Source organism: Artibeus jamaicensis, unplaced genomic scaffold (assembly GCF_021234435.1).
Source record: "Artibeus jamaicensis isolate MK-2021 breed Jamaican fruit bat unplaced genomic scaffold, CSHL_Jam_final contig_3152, whole genome shotgun sequence".
NCBI classification, from domain to species: domain Eukaryota; kingdom Metazoa; phylum Chordata; class Mammalia; order Chiroptera; family Phyllostomidae; genus Artibeus; species Artibeus jamaicensis.
This window is the reverse complement of record NW_026521729.1, coordinates 1,178,867-1,197,165: the sequence shown is the minus strand read 5'-3', so window position 1 is coordinate 1,197,165 and position 18,299 is coordinate 1,178,867. Positions and strand designations below refer to the sequence as shown.

Sequence of the window (18,299 nt, the reverse complement as noted above, 5' to 3'; positions counted from 1 at the left end):
GCGGCGGCGACTGCGGCGCGGGCGGAGGGCTGGGAGCGCCCGGAGCTGCGCTGAACTCGCTGGGGACGACGGGCGCCGGCTCCCTGGCTCGCTCGCTCGCTCGCTCGCTCGCTCTGACCGGCTCCCTGCGCCTCCTCCCGGGACTGCGCGGGGACCCGGGCCCGGTTGGGCGCGGGGCGAGCAGAGTCCCCGGGCGGGAGGCGCGCGCTCAGGGCAGCGCCCGGCCCCGGGCATGGACAGAGGGAGCTGGGCGCGCAGGGGGCGCCGCGGGACCGGGCGGCCGGAGCGCTGAGCCAGACAAAGGCTCAGGAGTTGCGCTTGCTCTCGGGAGCCGGGCCCCGGGCGCCCAGGCTGCGGGACCCGGCAGCCGGCGGCTCCGGCCGGCCCTCTCTCCCGTGGGCCGGTTCCGCGTGACCGAACCTCCCCTGCCCGCTTCTCCTCGGGCGTGGGAATTTGCCGAGGGGACCTAAGCGGCTCCGGCGGGGACAGAGACCGGGAGGTCTGCCGCACGCCCGCCGGGCGGGGAGCCAGGGAGCGTCGCAAGTTTCCAAGCCTCGTGCGGGGACCCAGCGCCGGCGAGCCCGGGAGCCCCGCCTGCGGCGCTCCGGACCCCGCTGGGCGCCGAGAGCATGGTCAGCGAACCGAGCGCACCCGGACGGCCGTCCTGGGCAGGCAGCCTCCTCGGCGACCGGGAGGCGGCGGCGCGGCCGCGAGTGCTGCCGCTGTTCCTGCTGCTTCTGGGCTGCCTGGGCCGCGGCGCAGCGGCGGGGGACGCAGAAGTCAATGCCGAGGTAAGGACCTCGCCTGGGGGACTGGGGAAGGAGACACGTCTGCAGCCCGAGGCAGGAGGTGGAGGACGCGGAGACGAGCCCCCCTGCGCTAGGGGAGGGGGGGGCCGGTGAGAGGGGCCAGGCAGGCTGCCCTTCGCCAGCTCTCCCCCTTGCCAAACCGCGGAAGGCGTAGGGCTGGCGCCCACTCTCTGTCCCTGTAGCCCTGACCTAGGCACTGATCCGCCCGAGCTCCCGCCGGGCGGCCGATTCCTCGAGAGCCCTGCGGGCGCTGTGACATTCTTTACGAGCGGGGTGGGGGCTGCCCTGGAGGAACCACGACCTGAGCAGGCAGCTCCCCTGCCTAGGCAACACCTGGTCTGGGTGACCCTGAGCCACGCGCGGCGGGACGGGATAGGGGGAAGGGGTGCGACCCTCCGACATAGACTCGGGTCACAGGGGAGCTCTGGTGACTTTCTTGGGCTCTTGCACGGAAGCCGCGCCCCGGCCAGGAGGGGTCCAAGAGAGACTCGGTCTCCTCGTAAGAGCTTCTGCGCCGAGGCCCGGTGCACAGGGGACACACTCCGCACATTTTTTCACCGGGAGCCCTCATGATGTCCCTGTGGGGCCCCCTCTGTGGGTCTGTCGCTTGGGTGATCGGGCATGGCCTCCTGGCACAGAGCTGGGTCTAGCCAGTGCCCCCGGCACCATGGAGTCTTCCGAGCAGGGGCGGTGAGAGCACCAGCTCCGTTACTCCAAAGCGGTGTCTACTCTTTCCCAACTTCTAAGACCCCGCTCCTTGCCCGTTCTAGGAGAGAAGAGGGGGCGGGGGCGGGGGTTGGGGAAGACCGCCTCGGGCCTCGGTGCCGGCCAGGGTAGGCTCAGGCCTTGGTGCCCTTGGGCTGGGCTGCAGCCTCCCCGTGCCGGGCTGCGGGCCTGCTCACGGTGTGTATTTGCATTTGGGCCGATGCTCCCTCCCAGCCCCCAGTGGCTTCCCCACCTCCCCCCCTGCTGCCTGGGAGATTTTTCCAATGGAAGCCTGCCCTTCCCCGCCCTACTTTAATAAAAGCTTGGAGGAAGGGCAGGGAATTCCTCCCGGCTCAAGTTACACCTCTCAGCCAGTTCCCCACCTGCTCTTCCCTCCCTCCTTGGCCAGGCCAAGGGAGAACTGTGGGGAGCCAGGTCCTGGCAGAAGGTGGGGTAGGAGCCCAGCCCATGCCCAGGCCAGCTGCCTCCTCCTCTTTCATACTGACAGGCAAGCAGGGGGCTTCTGGTGGTGGGGAGTGCCCCGCAGCCTGTGATCCAGGTACTGGTGAAGAGCGTCCGGACCCACCTGCCACTCTCTGGAGTGGAGGACCAAAGAACTGCCAGTCACAGACCCACCCTTGAGCAGTTCCTAATGTGTAGGAATGGCATCTCCGCGCAGGAAGCACTTACGGACCAAGCTGGAACTGGGTAGCCATGCATTATGAATTGTCATCTTAGATGGCCAGGAGCTGGGGCGTTGGGACCTGTGGTCTGCAGGGCTTCATCCTCTCTTCCCTTTGCTGCTGCTTCTCCATTGCCCTCTCCTCTCCCAGGGCCACACTGGGGTCAGAGACCACGACCCTAAGCCTGTGGTGGCACTACTAGCTGGGGATTCCGAGAGTGACCTACATGCCCTCTCCTGGGGGAAAATCTGGGTCGGGCAGTTGCTGGAAGAGACTGGAAGGTTTAGGGGATTCTTGAATGTTGTAAACCAAGGTAAATAGAGGGCTAAAGACACCCCTGTTCCTAGCATTGGCTTTGGGGTACAGACTGTTCCTCAGACTTTTGTCAAGCCTGGCCAGATCGAGGCCCGAAGAGTTGAATGGCTTCAGCAGCCAGTGCATTTGCCAGGAGGCTGTGGGACCATTGTCCCCAGGTCCAGCTCCTGTAAGGACCAGCCTCCGAGACTCCTGGGCCTGGCCTGTAGCCTGTGTCCAGAGCCCCCCCTCCCCACCCACTTCCAGGGGCAGGGGGGCTCTGGTCCTCACCCCAGAATCCCCACAGCTGCAGACTTCAGGGTAGGTGGTGGCTGGGCCCTTCTCCGAGCATCCTGGTACCTGAGCCAAGGCCGGCCCTGTCCCTCCCAGGGCAGAACCCGCTGGAATTTCATTAGACGACAGCAGCGCTAGGAGCTGGCAGACACCTGCGCCCTGGCAAGCCCTTGCCTGGAAAAGGCGGTCTTTCTTGAAGAAGCCACTGCGGAGCTACTCTGCCCTGACCCCTCTCTCCCTTAGATGTCCAGCCCCAGGCCCCAGCTGTTCAGGGCTGCAGCCCACTCCCTTGCATAGAGGCAGGCCTCACCTGACAGGTGTCTGCCATGGCTCCTGGCCTCCCCTGCCTGGGGGTCCAGGCGCCCCGTCAGATCTGTCCTGGTCTTGCTGGCTGCAGCACCTAGCCCGCTTAAGCACCTTTGGTTTTCACCAGAGAAGCTATGGTCTCTTCTTACCCTCCACTCTCCCCAGGCCTACCCTCAGCCAGCCCCATACAGGTGACTCTGGCTGCCAGAGTACACAGGTGTGGTGTGGCTGCCTCTAATGGACAGACACTCACCTTCCCTGAACTGACTCCCGCATACCTCCCTTGTCCCAACCTGGCGGCTGAGCAGGGTGAGCAAAAGGTGGGAAGGGGGTCAGCTCGAACGCTGATTTTGAACACTAGTGAGCCACAGCCCCAGGCTCCAGTGTCTTTCAACCCTTCCAGGCTGGGTACCCCTCCCCCAGAGGCTCCACGCCCAGCCTGTTGCTAGGTCCCTGATGTTGGGGCTGCCTTGGGGTCTTGTCAGTCAGCTGCCTCCTGGCAGTTGCTCACTCCTTGTCCGAACAGCATGTCTGTCCAACCCACCCACTCCAACCTTTGGGCGAAAACGCCTCACTCTGTCCCACCCAGAGTGGGTGGGAAGGAAACAACCTAGAAGCACACCCAGGTCCCCCACCCCAAAGAAGCTGCCTGAGAAAGCTCCCTGCCCTTTCCACCATGGGAGGACACAGTGAGAAGCTGGCAGTCTGCAACCAGGAGGAGGGCCTTGACCACAACCTGACCACGCAGGCACCCTGATCTTGGACTTCCAGCCTCTAGATCTGTGAGAAATAAATACTTGTTGTTATAAGCCACCCAGCTTACGGTATTTTTGTTACAACAGCCCAAATGGACTAAGATAGTTGGCATCTTCAGTATCGTCCCAAGATTTATGTGGCTCACACAGCCAGCCACTCGGGCAGGGGCCAAGCCTGACTCAGGAGATACATTCTCTGCATCAGCAGAAGCAGCGAGGGACCAGGGGCTCTCAGCTAGGATCTTCCTCCAGCTCAGAGAAGGCCCTGAGAGGACCACACGGGTGAACGTGAAACCTGGGGCCCTGAAGGTGGCTGAAAACTGCAGGCCTGCAGCCCACAACAGGTGCCTTCTGGCCACAGAAGCTCATATGAGGCCACTCCCCAGAAAGACACTGGTTGCAGGGGCACCTGGACCCTTTGGGGAGGGGGCACAGGATCCGCAGCCCCCAGCAAGAGCAGCAGAGGTTTGCCAGCTGGCTGTGGGTCAGAGAGATGAGGAGGGACACCTCGTGCAGCTCTCATTCCCCGTAAGGAGACAGCAGGAAGACCCAGCTCAACATCCAGTATCTGACACCAATGAGGACCTGGGTCCCAGCCATTCACCAGCCTTGGGGATCCCCCACATCCCGCTGCCACATCAGGTGGTCAAGCTGCCGGAGCCACAGCTCCTGGAGGCCAAGGGGCTGGATCAGCTCCCCCAGCTGGCCCTTAGCCCTGGGCACCACCCTGGCCTCCCAGGAATGACTGTCACCCCAGAGGAGTGAGAGCCCGGTTTCATTTCCCATCCAGCACTTGAGGGTAGGGTACCTGGTGTGTAGGAAGTGCTTGAAGAATGATGGCAAAACACAGACTGTTAGGAGCAAACGGCATTTGCCGTTGGGCAAAGCAGTTGTGGAACCTGTCTGAGCCTCAGTTCCCCTGTCTGCAAAGTGGGGCTAATAATAGCATCGACCGGATAGAGTTGCTGGGGAGGTTCTGTGCCTGTATGTAAAATGCTGGCTGCCGTGTGCTGTGGCCCCATGGGATCCGGTGCTGTTTGACCACCTTCAACATGTTTGCAAGTGCTTTCACACTGATCCCGGTGCGGGCTCTCTTAATTGTGGGGGCTCTTGTTACCCCTGTTGTACAGAAGGGGAAACTGAGACTGAGCTAAGAGACGTTACCCCAGGTTCTGCAGCCGGGGGTAGCAAAGCTTGGGTCTGAGCCTAGTCAGCCTGGCTTGGAGCCTGGGCCCCCAGCCCCGTGCTGGGTTGGAGGCTGCAGGTCGGAGCCCAGTGTGCCATCTCATGGAGCTGCCCAGGCAGGAGCCCGCTGGGCCCAAGCCAGGTGGGAAGGAGATGGTGAGGGCAGGGCTGGGTGAACCTGGAGCCCTCCCCTGCAGCCATCCAGCCACCCACGCTCCACCCTGTGGACAGCCCCATGTAGGAGACAATACCTGCAGGGGTTTCCAGGTGAAACCCCAGGCAGCCGAAATCACTGGCAAACAGGGCTCTTTCCACCTGCCTTGCCCACCCACCTGCCACAGGACCCCACTGCTCTGCCCTCCAGGTTAAGGCGGGCTAGGCAGCTGGGAGACCACCAGGTAAAGAGGTGGCAGGAACACAGGCTGTCTACCACCTCACCAGCAGCTTTTCCTTCCGGAAGACCAGTTCCAGAACTGCTTGAGTCTGGGCAGGTGGCCTGGTCTCGTGCCCCCTTTCCTCCCTGGCCTTGGGGTTGAACGGTGTGGCCTGTGCTGCCATCCCTGAGCAGCCGCTGTGGAGGGACAGTTTTGACCCCAGTTTGCAGAGGGGAATGGTCGGGGGCTCAGAGACATCGTTTGGGGCCTCTCCCACCACTTGAAGGCCCGTTCTTAGGACAGGACAGGCAGGCAGGACCAAGGGGCGGATGTCCCTGACAGGTGATTTCTGCTCAGCCTGAAAGAGAGCTAGCAGTCATGGCTGCCCGGAGGTGGGGTGGGCCACCTCAGTGGCAGTGAGCCCCGTCTCTGCGAGGGTGCAGGCCTGATGGGTCCCTGGCCCAGTTGTGGTCCATGGAGGCTTCTGTGAAGTAGCTGGAATTGGTGGATTTGAGGTCCCTTCCAGCCCGAGATTGGCGGAGTCTAAGGCCTCTCAGGGGCTCCTGGCTCAGACCCCCTATACGGGGCAGGGGTGCACACCCTGCCTTGGCAGTGTCTGTGGCTCCCCCTGGCTCATCATCCTGTTCACTCCCACTCTGTGCCTGTCATGGCCTTGGCCTGCCCCCAAGGGCCCTCAGACCGCGACACCGGGTGGGGAGGCGGGCACAGTGTGGGCCTTGCAGTGTCCTGAAAGGTCTGTTCATCAGCAGTAGGCCTGACAAGACGCCCTTTGTGCCTGTCTGGGCCACGCTGCCAGGGTCTGCTTGGACGGCACAGAGGGCCGTGGGTGACAGAAGCAAAGCAGAGCCCAGCAGATTGTCTTATCGCTCAGGGGCTGATAGGGTGGGTGGGAGGAGGTGGCTGGAGGAGCTGGCTGCAGTGACAGCAGCCGCCCTCGCCCCCTGCCCCCATGGCTGGCCGTGCTTAATGCACAGTATCGATCCGTCTGGGAGCTCTTTCTCAGACACACCCTCCCTGCGGGTCTGCCTCGGCATTGTCTCGCCAGCCTGGGCAGGGGGCGGCCCTGCCGATGGGGCCCAGCGCCTAGACCAGCCGGAGATGGGGAGTGTGGGGTGGATTAGACGCCTCCCCCAGTGCTGTGCTGGGCACTGTTCCTGAGAAGGTCCGGAGCCCAGTGTCTGTAGCTCAGGCCGAGGAGCTGGTGCTACTTCACAAACAGCCGGGTCTGTAGCACTGCTCTGGGCTCCAGTTCTGGCCACGTCGGCTGTGCGGCCCTGGGTAGGCCACTCACCCTCTCTGAACCTTGCTGTTTGCATAACGGGAATGGGGTGCATGTGAGCATCGAATGCCATGACGAGTGGATAGCCAGGCCCACAGCAGATTCTCGGCCCCTGGCTGCGCCATTCATGGCCTCTCCCAAGTCCCGGGGTGGGGGGCCAGGGTCTCCCCTCTCAGACTCCTGAGCCCCCCGATCTCCTTGCCTGGAGCTGGCCACTCACCTGAAGCATCTAGATGTACTTATGGTTGAAGAGAGAAACGGCAGAAAGAGCCAGGGTGGGCGAAGCCTACAGGGTGGGTTGCAAATAGGCAGGGCTCTAGCCCCCCGCCCAGCCCTCCTCAGAACCCTCCCTGTCTCTCACTGGACAGCGGCTCTAGCAGAGGAGGTCCCCCTACTCTGCTGCTCACTGACCTCCTCCAGCCTCAATTTCTCCGACCAAGAAACAAAGTTTCACCTTCCTGGCACTCCACCCATGAGACTAGGTGAGAGGGAGGGAAAGGAGGGCCCTTGGACAAGGGACGGACTTCACAGTCGGTCACCAGCAGGAGTGGTTGGACCTTGAACACAGCCCCTCCCCCGAGCTGAACTTGGAAATCGCTTCCCACTTTAGGCCCAGGGCAGCAGAGCCCCTCGGGAAGCCAGGGCTTCAGGTGCACGCAGCCCCTCCTCACCGGGAGGCACAGCCCCTGCAGTGCACCTGGGCACTCACCCCATGGTGTCTTTTCCCCTCCGAGAGCTCATCTCCCAGGCTCTTTGTACTTAGCACAGCAGGAGGGCTCAAGAAGCTCCCTCCTGGACACTGTGGAGAACAAGAGTCCAGAGCCCACTGCGGGTGGCCAGCCCGAGCTCCAGCTGGTTCTGTCACCCTGTTGGCCCTACCATTCAGAGGCTCGGCTGCCCTGGGCCAGGACGGTGCTGCTGCTCACGCAACCTGTGCGGTGCCGCCTGTCCCCAGCTCCTGCCTCGCACCCTGGCAGTGGCCAGGAAGCACTTGTCACCAGGGTGCTGGGGTTCCAAGGCCTGACTGGGACTGAGATGGAAGCTCTCAGCTTCCCTGAGACTCAAGAGGGTCCTCCTCTGTGTAAAGGAGGGTCCACAGGCTCCCCGAACTGTCCCCAGAATTAAAGGGCCCCGTGTCCTCTGCCGGGCTCTGGGGCTCTTTTCTGCAGCCAGGCCCGGCCCTCCCCTGGGCCCCAGCCTGAGCCGCAGCCTCCCTGCCCTTCTCCTGTCACTCTGCAGACACTGCTAATCAGCCCTGTGGTGGCCTGTGATTGAGCTCCCTGAGATATTTTTACCTTATGCAAATCAGCGATGCCCTCATCTGTCAGTAGGCAGCCCCACCTCCTCCGGCTGGATCCCTCTCCCCGCATGAGCTGGCGACAGTCATGCCTCGCCTTCTAGATCTCTCCAGCCTTCTTCAGAAAAACCACGTCCACTCAGGGTGGTGGGCGTCCCCCCCCCACACACACACACAGGAACTTCAGGAAAGCCTTCTCGCACTTGGGAAAAGCAGGCGCGGAGGGAAGGTGCCCTGGGCCAGGGGGCTGAGCAGGGCTGGCCGTGGGGCTACCTGCCTCCCCTAGCTGTCCTGCCCTCCTCTGAGGCTGCACAGCTCTGAGGCCCCGGCGGAGCCTGGAACCTTCCATCCTTTTGGTAGAGGCAAAAGTCTGCTGCTCCAGGGACTAGACAACCCCTGGCCTCTGTCACTAATGATACATTTACTGGGCACATTTCCCTGCCCCGCACAAAGTAAGCATGAGTGTGGACGTCCCTATTTCGTCCTCACAGAAACCCATGCTGTGGGGCAGGTCATCGTATAACAGAGCCACACCTCGGAAGTGGCGTGGCTGGATCCGTCCTTAGCCCTGCCTGTCACCATCTCTGTGGCTCTGCCTCCTTGCTCGTGGCTGTTTCCCTGGCCCTGAAAGGCCCTGCAGCTCAGTGTCCATTTCCTCGGGCTCAGCAGCCGCTCCCGCCAGCAGCAGTCTGGGCGCTGCTAAGCTGGGGGTGCTGGAGCCCCTCCATACCAGGGGCCTGGCTCGGTGCCAGGGCTGACAGATGGCACTGAGGGAGCAAGTACCTACAGAGCTGGCTGTGACACTGGTGGCAGACAGATGTGGGTGCGGCCCTGGACAGCTGGCACGTGGCTGTCAGCCCAGAGCAGCCACCATGTTCCGTCACCATCTTACCTTGTGGGTCCTTGAAGCGTAGCTGTTACCTTCCAGGGCCTCTCAGAGAACAGGCCTTCAGGTCCCGTCACTCCAGGGGGCGCCCAGGGACCCAGGGTGGGGCAGCAAAGGTGCAAAGGACATAGTTCCATGGGGCCAAAGCCCACAGAAGTCCCTGGCCTCTGTGCCGACCTGTCACAGTAGTCACCATGCTCTCGTGGCCTTGGGGGCATGAGGTGGGCAGGTCAGAGTCCTCTTCCTTAGTGTGGCTCAATGGGGATCCCTCCTGCTTCCATCCTAGGGGGGGAGACAGATGATAAACATCTCAGCGAAATGTAAGGTATGTCAGGTAGTGATAACTGTAAGGAAGGAGAGGGGGTGCAGGGGGCAGCAGGTGGGGGGTCTCCTTTTACGTAGTGTTGTCAGAGAACATCTTCCAGTACGGTGAAGTTGAAGCAGAGACCTGGGGGTACAAGCCATGCATACACCTGAGTGGGAGCAGCACGTGCAAAGGGCCTGAGGCAGGAGTGTTGGCAGGAGGCGGCTGGGTGGGAGGAGTGAGGTCTGAGAGCTGAGGTGGGGTCAGGTAGCAAGGGCCCAAGAGCTCCTGTAAAAATTGGCTTTTCCTCTGAGAGGAGAAGCCTGGAGACCAGACCAGACTTGTAAGGGCCTGTCGCAGGGGGGTGGTACTGGGCAGGCGCCTGATGCGGGCTGTGTGTTGAGAGCGCTGGCCGCGCCAGGACCTGCTGACCAGTGTGGTCTCTCCTTCGTAGAACTGGCTGCGGCTCTACGGCTACCTGCCCCAGCCCAGCCGCCACATGTCCACCATGCGCTCCGCCCAGATCCTGGCCTCGGCCCTCGCTGAGATGCAGCGCTTTTACGGGATCCCAGTCACCGGCGTGCTGGACGAAGAGACCAAGGCGTGAGTCTCTCTGTCGGACCTTTCTCAGACCCCACTGGCCTCCGCTCCCCTTCCATCCTGCTCTCATAGGCCTTGGCGCGTGGAGTTACCAGAAAAGAGAGGTCTAGATAAGAGACAAGCAATCTGATCCTCTGCACGAGCTCTGATTTGTTGGAAGTAGCTGCCTCAAGCCTGGTGCTGAGAAAGCTGCTGAGGCCGAGTCCCAGCTCGGCCACAAGGGACACAGGCTTGATTGGTGGCTTCTGCCACAGGAATGGGCTGCGGGGATGCAGCACACCTGTCCTGGGTGGGATGGCCAGCCTATGTAGGCCTTGCTCTGGAAGAAGTGATGTAACCAAAAGCCACATCCTTGATGAGCATGCATAGAGCATCACATATCAAGGACAGGAGGCCACAGGAGTAACTGTCCCCTTCCTGGGTGGCTCTGCTGAGCATCCAGTCTTCCCGTACAAGGTCGCTGTGCCCTTGTTCCTGATGAGGAAATCGAAACTTAGCTCATCCTCCACTCTGAGAAGCTGCTGAAGGCCAGCGGCAAGGGGGCGGAAGGAGGTGGGCTGCCTGGAGGAGGCTCTGAGCTCACCCCTTCACGCTCATGACCCAGGTGGATGAAGCGGCCTCGCTGCGGGGTGCCAGATCAGTTCGGGGTGCGTGTGAAAGCCAATCTGCGGCGGCGGAAGCGCTATGCCCTCACCGGCAGGAAGTGGAACAACCCCCACCTGACCTTCAGGTAGGGACCCCGGCTTCCCAGGACGGCATTTCTCCCAGCGGCCTCCGCACCACCTGGTCTGAGACCTCGGGCTCCCCAGTGGACTCGTCTGGAAGACTTCCTTTCCCAGTGGCCCCCCCAGGGCCACAGTGTAGACGGTCCAGACCCACTCCGAACCCCCTGCTGACTCCGGCTGCACACCCTGGGGTGTCTACCTCCAGAGAAGATCAGGCCCTTTAGAGCTGCTTCTGTTCTCTCCTTCCCTTCCCTCCCTCCCCCACCACCCTCACCAGCCCAGATGGGTTCCTGCACCGGTCAGTTTGGGGGTCTCCACAGTGCAGGGTGTGGGGTTTCTGGCGTCTGAGACCGAGGGAGGGTGGGGGCCCCAAACCCAGGCGTCTCTCAGGCGGGCAGGCTGCGTCCTAGGGAAAGAAACCCCCCCAGTCCCGAGCATGTGGCAGTCCCCAAGGGCTCCTCTTCCTGTGTCTGTCTGACCAGGGCCCCACCCGAGCTCCGTCTCCCAAGGCAGAGTAGCTCCCACGGCCTCTGAGACCCAGAGTGAACTGATGGCCCGGCCAGCTTTACTGGAGGCCTGTCCAGCCCACACACGCACCCTCTGATGTACATGGGCAACAGCGGGCCTCCTCACGGGGCCATGATGAAAGCATGACCCGCCTTTTCCCATGTAGCAGGTGAAAAATCTCAAATTCAGAGACTAACTCCCTGGCCCAAGGCCACACAAATAATGTTAGAGCCCAGCCTTGAACTCAAGTCAGCCTGGCCCTGGAACCCAGTATTCAGAACCTCTAGCCCTGTGTTCCCTAAATGTCATCATTTTCCCCTCCCCTTCTAGGTCTTTGAGCTACATACCCCTTGTCCTTTTATTTATGTAACATTTATTTACTGAAAAAAGACTTGTTTGGCACAAGGCAACCTTGTTTGGTGATATTCTAATGAGCTCCTGGTTTTAATATTTAGTTCTCTTTTCTAAATTCACCTCCAAGTAAACTAATGGTTGATACAATCAAGCATTGTCAGTGAGCCAGCTCAGACCTTACGCAAGTTCCTTGGTACCCTGTGTCTCAGCCTCCAGCCCAGGGGGTGCCAACGGTGGACAGTAGCCCCAGGCCCTGGGTTCACTCGCATGTCTCCCCACCCACCTGCAGCATCCAGAACTACACGGAGAAGCTGGGCTGGTACCACTCGCTGGAGGCGGTGCGCAGGGCCTTCCGAGTGTGGGAGCAGGCCACGCCCCTGGTCTTCCAGGAGGTGCCCTACCAGGACATCAGGCTGCGGAGGCAGAAGGAGGCTGACATCATGGTCCTCTTTGCCTCCGGCTTCCATGGCGACAGCTCACCCTTTGACGGCACAGGCGGCTTTCTGGCTCACGCCTACTTCCCGGGCCCTGGTCTGGGTGGAGACACCCATTTCGATGCAGATGAGCCCTGGACCTTCTCCAGCACGGACATGCATGGTGAGAACAGCTGGTGAGGGAGGGGCGGCTGAGCTGGAATTGCAGGGCCAGGAGAGGAGGGCTTCTCGGTGCAGTTCTCTGCGGCACTGCACTTGGCCGCAAGCTCCCGTGCCACTGTCTCCACGGGGTGGTAGGGAAAAGAAGGGATCGTTGCTCCCATGTCTGACGGGGAAGCTGGATGCCCAGAAGGGAGAGCTGCTCAGCCTGCCCTAAGAGTGAGGCGAGGGCAGGCTCCCTGGCAGGTTCAGCCGCAGTCTGGGGCGGCCAGGTCCTGGGCCAGGCCGGTGCTGACCGTGCTGCTGGCCCGCTGCAGGGAACAGCCTCTTCCTGGTAGCCGTGCACGAGCTGGGCCACGCGCTGGGGCTGGAGCACTCGAGCAACCCCAGCGCCATCATGGCGCCGTTCTACCAGTGGATGGACACCGACAACTTCCAGCTGCCCGAGGATGACCTCCGGGGCATCCAGCAGCTGTACGGTGAGCCGGCGGCACGGGCTGGGCTGGCTGGCTCTGCACCGCACGCCTGCCTGCAACTCCCAGCCCCACGAGGCACAATTGCTCCTGCTGTCCCATGTTGTAGATGAGACACTGAGGCCCCAGGAGGACTTGTGACTTGTTCACATCACTCAGATGGGGCTGGACATCCGGCCCAGGACCTACAGCCAGAGCCCTCACAGTGGCTCCAGGCTAGAGCCAGCAGGGGCCCCCTGGGGGTCCCAGGTGCCATCTCTGACCCTCTGTCCCCAGCCTTGGTGACATTACTGTTAGACTAATGGTACCTCAGGTTCCACAGCCCCATTCCTGCTACTGCCCCTCCCACCCAAGCCTGACCCAGAGTCTCTGCCGAGTGTCGTTGGTTTGTCACTTGCCAGCGGTTCTCAGGCAGGTGACACCTCCAACTCGGGCCCCAGTCAAGAAATCCTCCAGGGGGGATGTCCTGAGGTTCAGGTTGGGGTGTCAGGGTCTGTGCCCAGTGCCCACACAGAGCCCATCCCTGAGGCTGGCAGCGCCCACCTTGCTAAGCACATGACAGACCCTGTATCCCCAGCAACCTGGTCATCACGGGGAAACTTGGCAGAGTTTGTAAAATCATGCTCTTTTCTCTGTGTGTGTCCCCTGTGTGTCCCTGGGTCCTCCAGTAGAACAGGCTAGCATCCTGAGGGGACTGTCCCCAAGGGGAAATGGAGACAGGGGCAGCTCAGGGGCGCAGTGACCTAAGCCCAGTGTGAAAAGTCAAGAGGGGGGGGTCCTCCTGAGAGTGTGGTGGGATGGGGGAGGGGAAGGGCCTGCTGTGTGCAGGCAGGGCCCTCTGTCTGGGTGGGTGGCCCTGCACCTGGGCACACATTTCGGCAGGCTGGGGCCCTGCACCCTGGAGCCCTGGCTGGGTTCTGGGCCTTCCTCCTCACTTCCTGTTCCCCCTCCCCCACTCTACAGGCACCCCAGATGGTCAGCCACAGCCCACCCAGCCCCTCCCCACTGTGACGCCCCGGCGGCCAGGCCGGCCAGACCATCGGCCCCCCAGGCCCCCCCAGCCTCCACCCCCAGGCGGGAAGCCAGAGAGGCCCCCAAAGCCAGGCCCCCCGGTCCAGCCCCGAGCCACAGAGCGGCCTGACCAGTACGGCCCCAACATCTGCGACGGGGACTTTGACACAGTGGCCATGCTGCGTGGGGAAATGTTCGTGTTCAAGGTCTGGCCCCTGCCCCCCTCAGCCCCTGGGCCCAGACTCAGAGCAAGAGAGTGCCCCCCACCTCACCCCCTACCTGGCTGCTCACCATCCCCACCCCTCCCTCACCGAGCAGCCGCTGGGAAGCCATCAGACCCTAGACTGAGAAGCAGCCAGGCTGTGGGTCGAGGGGTTTCCCTGGAGTCACACAGCGAGCCCCAGGGTCCGCCCACCGCCCCTTCCACCCAGGGCTGTCTCCCTGGCGCTGCCCTTGGGATCTCAGTGGCCTCCCCAGGACCCACCCTGATCCAGGAAGGGGCGCTCCCAGGTGGCCCCCTCCCAGGCCGAGGCAGCGCGCGTGCTCTGCCTGCTCACGCCCACACCCTCCTCAGGGCCGCTGGTTCTGGCGGGTCCGGCACAACCGCGTCCTGGACAACTACCCCATGCCCATCGGGCATTTCTGGCGCGGTCTGCCCAGCGACATCAGCGCAGCCTACGAGCGCCAAGATGGGCGTTTCGTCTTCTTTAAAGGTGAGCTGGGGTAGGTGGGAGGGCCTTGCTGCCCCCACCTCTGACCCGGCTGGGCCCGGAGAAGAGGGGAGAGGGAGTTGCCTCCATTAGGGCAGTGCCCCTGGTCAGCTGTGTCCCTGAGGACAGGGCGGGGCCCGCGCCAAGAGTGGGGAGCCCTGGACCATGAGCTGGGGTGCCCTGGGAGCAGCTACCAGGGGCCAGGCAAGGCTCCCCATCCTTCTTTCTCACTGTCGGGGCGGGGTGTTCACATAGAAGTGCAGACACGCGCCTATGTGACTGTGTGGTGTATGTAGAGGGGTGAGTGGCTGACACACTTGTGTGTAAACAAGTGAGCCAGAGTTGTCCAAGAGTGCAGAGTGGGTGTGCCACAAGGGGGAGTGGCACCGTGTGTTGTGGTGGCCAGTGCCTGTCCTGCGTGCAAGGGTATGAGTGTGATTGTGTGTCATGAGTGTGGCAGTGAATGTGAGTGGATTTGTGGGCCCAGAACAGCATTGCTGGGTCCCCTCCCTGCCCACCCCCTCGGCCCTACCCCGGTTCACGCCCGCCTCCCCTGCTCCCACAGGGGACCGCTACTGGCTGTTCCGAGAAGCGAACCTGGAGCCCGGCTACCCACAGCCACTGACCAGCTATGGCCTGGGCATCCCCTACGACCGCATCGACACGGCTATCTGGTGGGAGCCCACGGGGCACACCTTCTTCTTCCAAGAGGACAGGTGAGTGCCCCCTTCCCTAAAGGAACAAGGCCCCGACCGGGTCCCCCTTCTCCCAGGCCTACCCAGAGAGAACCCGCCACCAGTGGGGAACAGAGTCCAGGCCTACGCAGGCCCACAGCCCGGTGCTTCTGGTCACAGGTACTGGCGCTTCAATGAGGACACACAGCGTGGAGACCCTGGCTACCCCAAGCCCATCAGTGTCTGGCAGGGGATCCCGGTCTCCCCCAGGGGGGCCTTCCTGAGCAACGACGCAGGTACCACAGCCAGCACCCTCCAGCCTGCCCACCGTTCACCGTGCTCCTCCTGCACGCAGGGGTGGGGCTTGCCCCAGGTCATCAGGCAGTGTGATGGCATGTATGGGGGACACAGCTGTGTTGGGCCCTGGGCTGCTGGGAGCTTCTAGAGCGTGACTCCCCTGGTCCTCCCTGTGCCGTCCGTGTTTTATCCTCCATGTTTTATAGCCGGCCAAATTCAACCACAGATCTCGGGAAAAGGGCCCTGGGTCCCACAGTGAGGAAGCTATGGGGTCAGGAGTCCCACCCGGGAACCAGGGGTGGCCTGCAGGGAGCCCCGAGCCCAAGCTTGGCTCAGAGCAATGGGATGAGGGTCTTCCCAGGGTGCACAATTACCCCCTGCAAGGGAAGCCAGATCTTTGTCATTATAACAAGCAACAGGGAGCTGTGGCTTTTATTTCTCCAGCACCGTCTTGGGTGACTTTAAGAGAAGCCATAGCTCTGATTCTTAGGTTCCAGGCTCACAGGCTCAGGGGAGACCCTGTGAGCCTTGCCAGTGCTAGGGTGGGTCACGCTACGTCTGCGTGTGATGGCATCCCTCTGGCCGCCCTGGTCTCACCGTGATCAGCAGAGCATAGACGCACCCCGTGATTCAAACCTGGCCCTTCCTGAGGCTGATGGGATGTGGCAAGGTGCCCAAGGCCAAAGAGCCAGGCCAAGGCAGTGTTGGGCTCGGCTCCAGGTCTGCTGCCGGCTGGCTGCGCGTCCTGGAGCGAGACACTGGCCTGGCTCGTGTGGGGTGGAGCCAGTCCCCAGGACAGGGCAGCAGGGTCCCCGACCACGTGCACAGCCCTCCTCACTGTCAGCCCAGCCCAAAGCACAGTATTTTCTAGTGGTGCCCTTGACCCAAATGCCACCCCTCTCTGAGCCTGGGCTGGTTTCTATGAGTAGGGAATGGGCAGATTTGGGAAGTAAAAAGGAGGGTGTTCTAAAGCCAGGGCTCCTCCAGCATGCCCTGGTCTCCTGAGAGGGCCTGTGGCGGGGAGGGGTCCCTGGCTGACACCGCTCTGGCCCACTTGCCCCCGCAGCCTACACCTACTTCTACAAGGGCACCAAGTACTGGAAGTTCGACAATGAGCGCCTGCGGATGGAGCCCGGCTACCCCAAGTCCATCCTGCGGGACTTCATGGGCTGCGAAGAGCCGGGACCCCGATGGCCCGACGTGGCCCGGCCACCCTTCAACCCCGACGGGGGTGCAGAGCCCGGGGCGGATGGAGACAGCCAGGAGGGTGACGAGGGCCATGCTGGGGAGGGGGACTCTGGGGCAGGGGCAGACGAGGACGGGGGCAGCCGTGTGGTGGTGCAGATGGAAGAGGTGACTCGGACGGTGAACATGGTGATGGTGCTGGTGCCGCCACTGCTGCTGCTCCTGTGCATCCTGGGCCTCACCTACGCCCTGGTGCAGATGCAGCGCAAGGGCACGCCCCGCATGCTCCTGTACTGCAAGCGCTCTCTGCAGGAGTGGGTCTGACCGCCGCCTCCTGCTCCTCACGGTGCTAGGGGCCAGGCTGGCGGCGCTGGTGGTGGTTCCGAGACGGCTCCTGGGGCCCCCCCGAGGAGCCCTCCACAGCTCCCTCCGCCCCTGGGTGAGGCCCCCCAGGCCCTTCAACATCCCTGCCAGCCCTGCCTCCGTGTTTATTTATGCCCTGGATTTTTTTTTTTTTGCACACTAACTGAGCGTTGGTTTCTACTTTCCTGACCAGGGGCAGTTCCCAAGGCAGGGGGGTTAGAGCCTTCTAAATAGGGTTTTGCTCCAGACAGGGAGTCAGGTCCCCACCCACCCACCTCAGCTGTGGCCCCAGCCAGCAGAGTGGAGGGTCGGAAGGCCCTCGTGGGAAGGCAGCTGTGCGGTTGTCAGGCTGTTGAAGGTTTTTCCCGCCCTGAGCCCTCCGCAGTGTGAGCTCCGGGGCTAGAACCATGCGCTCTCTTGGCTTTGGAGACAGGTGGGGCCTAACAGGTCTCCCCCCACCTGTCTTTCTCTGCCTTAGGAACAGCGTTCGCCCAGGACCACCTGAGGTCAGAGGGACAGAGGGGCAGGTGACCCCAGCTGTTAGTCTGTGCTGAGTTTCGATTGCTTCCCAAACAACCTCTAACAATCCCAGCAGCTGGGCTCCCTGTGCCTAAGGACCCCTCCCTGCCCCTGGCCAGCCGAGGGGCCAGCAGCCCCCAGCTCCCCCGAACCCCTTGAGCCCACGCCTCCTTTTCTCTCTAGAGAAGGGGTTCTGGGCCCGCCTTACCAAGGACCAAAGGGGGTCTGCCAAGGCCCCTCCTCCCAGGCTGGGCCCCCAGCCCCTGTCTACCTTCTCCTCTCTGAGCTGTGTGACCCACCTTGGACTCCTTCCCTGGGCCTAATCCTGCCTTCTCTCACCCACACCACTGTCCTCAGGGGTCTCAGGACCCCGCCAACCTCAGGCCTCCTGGGGAGATGGAGCAGATGGGTGCCCGGGCTGGGGTGCTGAATGTCACAGAGTATGCCCATCTGTGTGGGTGCCCACAACCCACCGGGCGCCAGGCTTGGGGCAGGGGTTCCTCCCTCCCAGCCCCTGGTCCCCCAGGACACTAGTGAGAGAGGCCAGCGGAGCCCCCTCTAGGCTGAGGACTCACCAGCTGCTGGGCTCAGCCCTGGGGTAGAGGTGCTTCCTCCTCGAAGCAGGCAGAGGTGAGCTGCCGTGGGAAATGGTACTGTACAGCCGGCTCCGTCCCCTCCGCGGCCCTGAAGCCCTGAGCAAGTGGGTCTGCCCCCCAGAATCCCGAGGGTCCCGGAGGGAGGGAGGGGCTTCTCACGGGCGGGCCAGCTGCTTTCACCCCTCCGTCCACAAAACCTGAGAGCCGGAGGAGGGGTGGGGCGGGGCAGGTCCGTGTCCACCCCCGTATGTTTCTTATTGTAAATAATCTGCACTGATTAAATTGTGTGGCCGGCGAGCGTGGCCTCCTTTGTAAGAAGCCTTGGGCTGGGGCTTCCAGCTGGAGGGCCTGCAGGTGATGGGCAGTCCCAGCTGGGACTGGGGAGCTTGTTCCCACACCTAACAGACCTCACTCCCAGGTGTGTGTGGGCTCCTCCCCAGGGTCCCTGGGAGGGGAGGAACTGGGGTAATGATGAGAGGCAGCTGCCTTCCACTGGGTGA

At 62.6% G+C, this 18,299-nt stretch overlaps 1 protein-coding gene across 1 annotated transcript; it reads left to right on the top strand.

Annotated features, from left to right (window-relative positions):
* The first annotated feature begins 7 nt into the window (after positions 1 to 7).
* On the top strand, positions 8 to 18,094 carry MMP15 (matrix metallopeptidase 15). Its single transcript, XM_053663203.1, has 10 exons — positions 8 to 791; positions 9,647 to 9,795; positions 10,397 to 10,522; positions 11,668 to 11,975; positions 12,289 to 12,450; positions 13,408 to 13,661; positions 14,030 to 14,168; positions 14,731 to 14,881; positions 15,020 to 15,135; positions 16,203 to 18,094. Exons 1-10 carry the CDS (start codon positions 630 to 632, stop codon positions 16,643 to 16,645), a joined length of 2,010 nt encoding a protein of 669 aa, XP_053519178.1. The 5' UTR covers positions 8 to 629; the 3' UTR covers positions 16,646 to 18,094.
* Positions 18,095 to 18,299: the final 205 nt, after the last annotated feature.

Excerpts from the sequence above, each read along its gene's own strand:
- MMP15 (XM_053663203.1), top strand. The coding sequence starts at position 630 with ATGGTCAGCGAACCGAGCGCACCCGGACGGCCGTCCTGGGCAGGCAGC. Across the intron at positions 11,976-12,288 it reads CTCCAGCACGGACATGCATG|GGAACAGCCTCTTCCTGGTA; the intron begins GTGAGAACAGCT and ends GGCCCGCTGCAG. Across the intron at positions 14,882-15,019 it reads TTCTTCTTCCAAGAGGACAG|GTACTGGCGCTTCAATGAGG; the intron begins GTGAGTGCCCCC and ends TTCTGGTCACAG.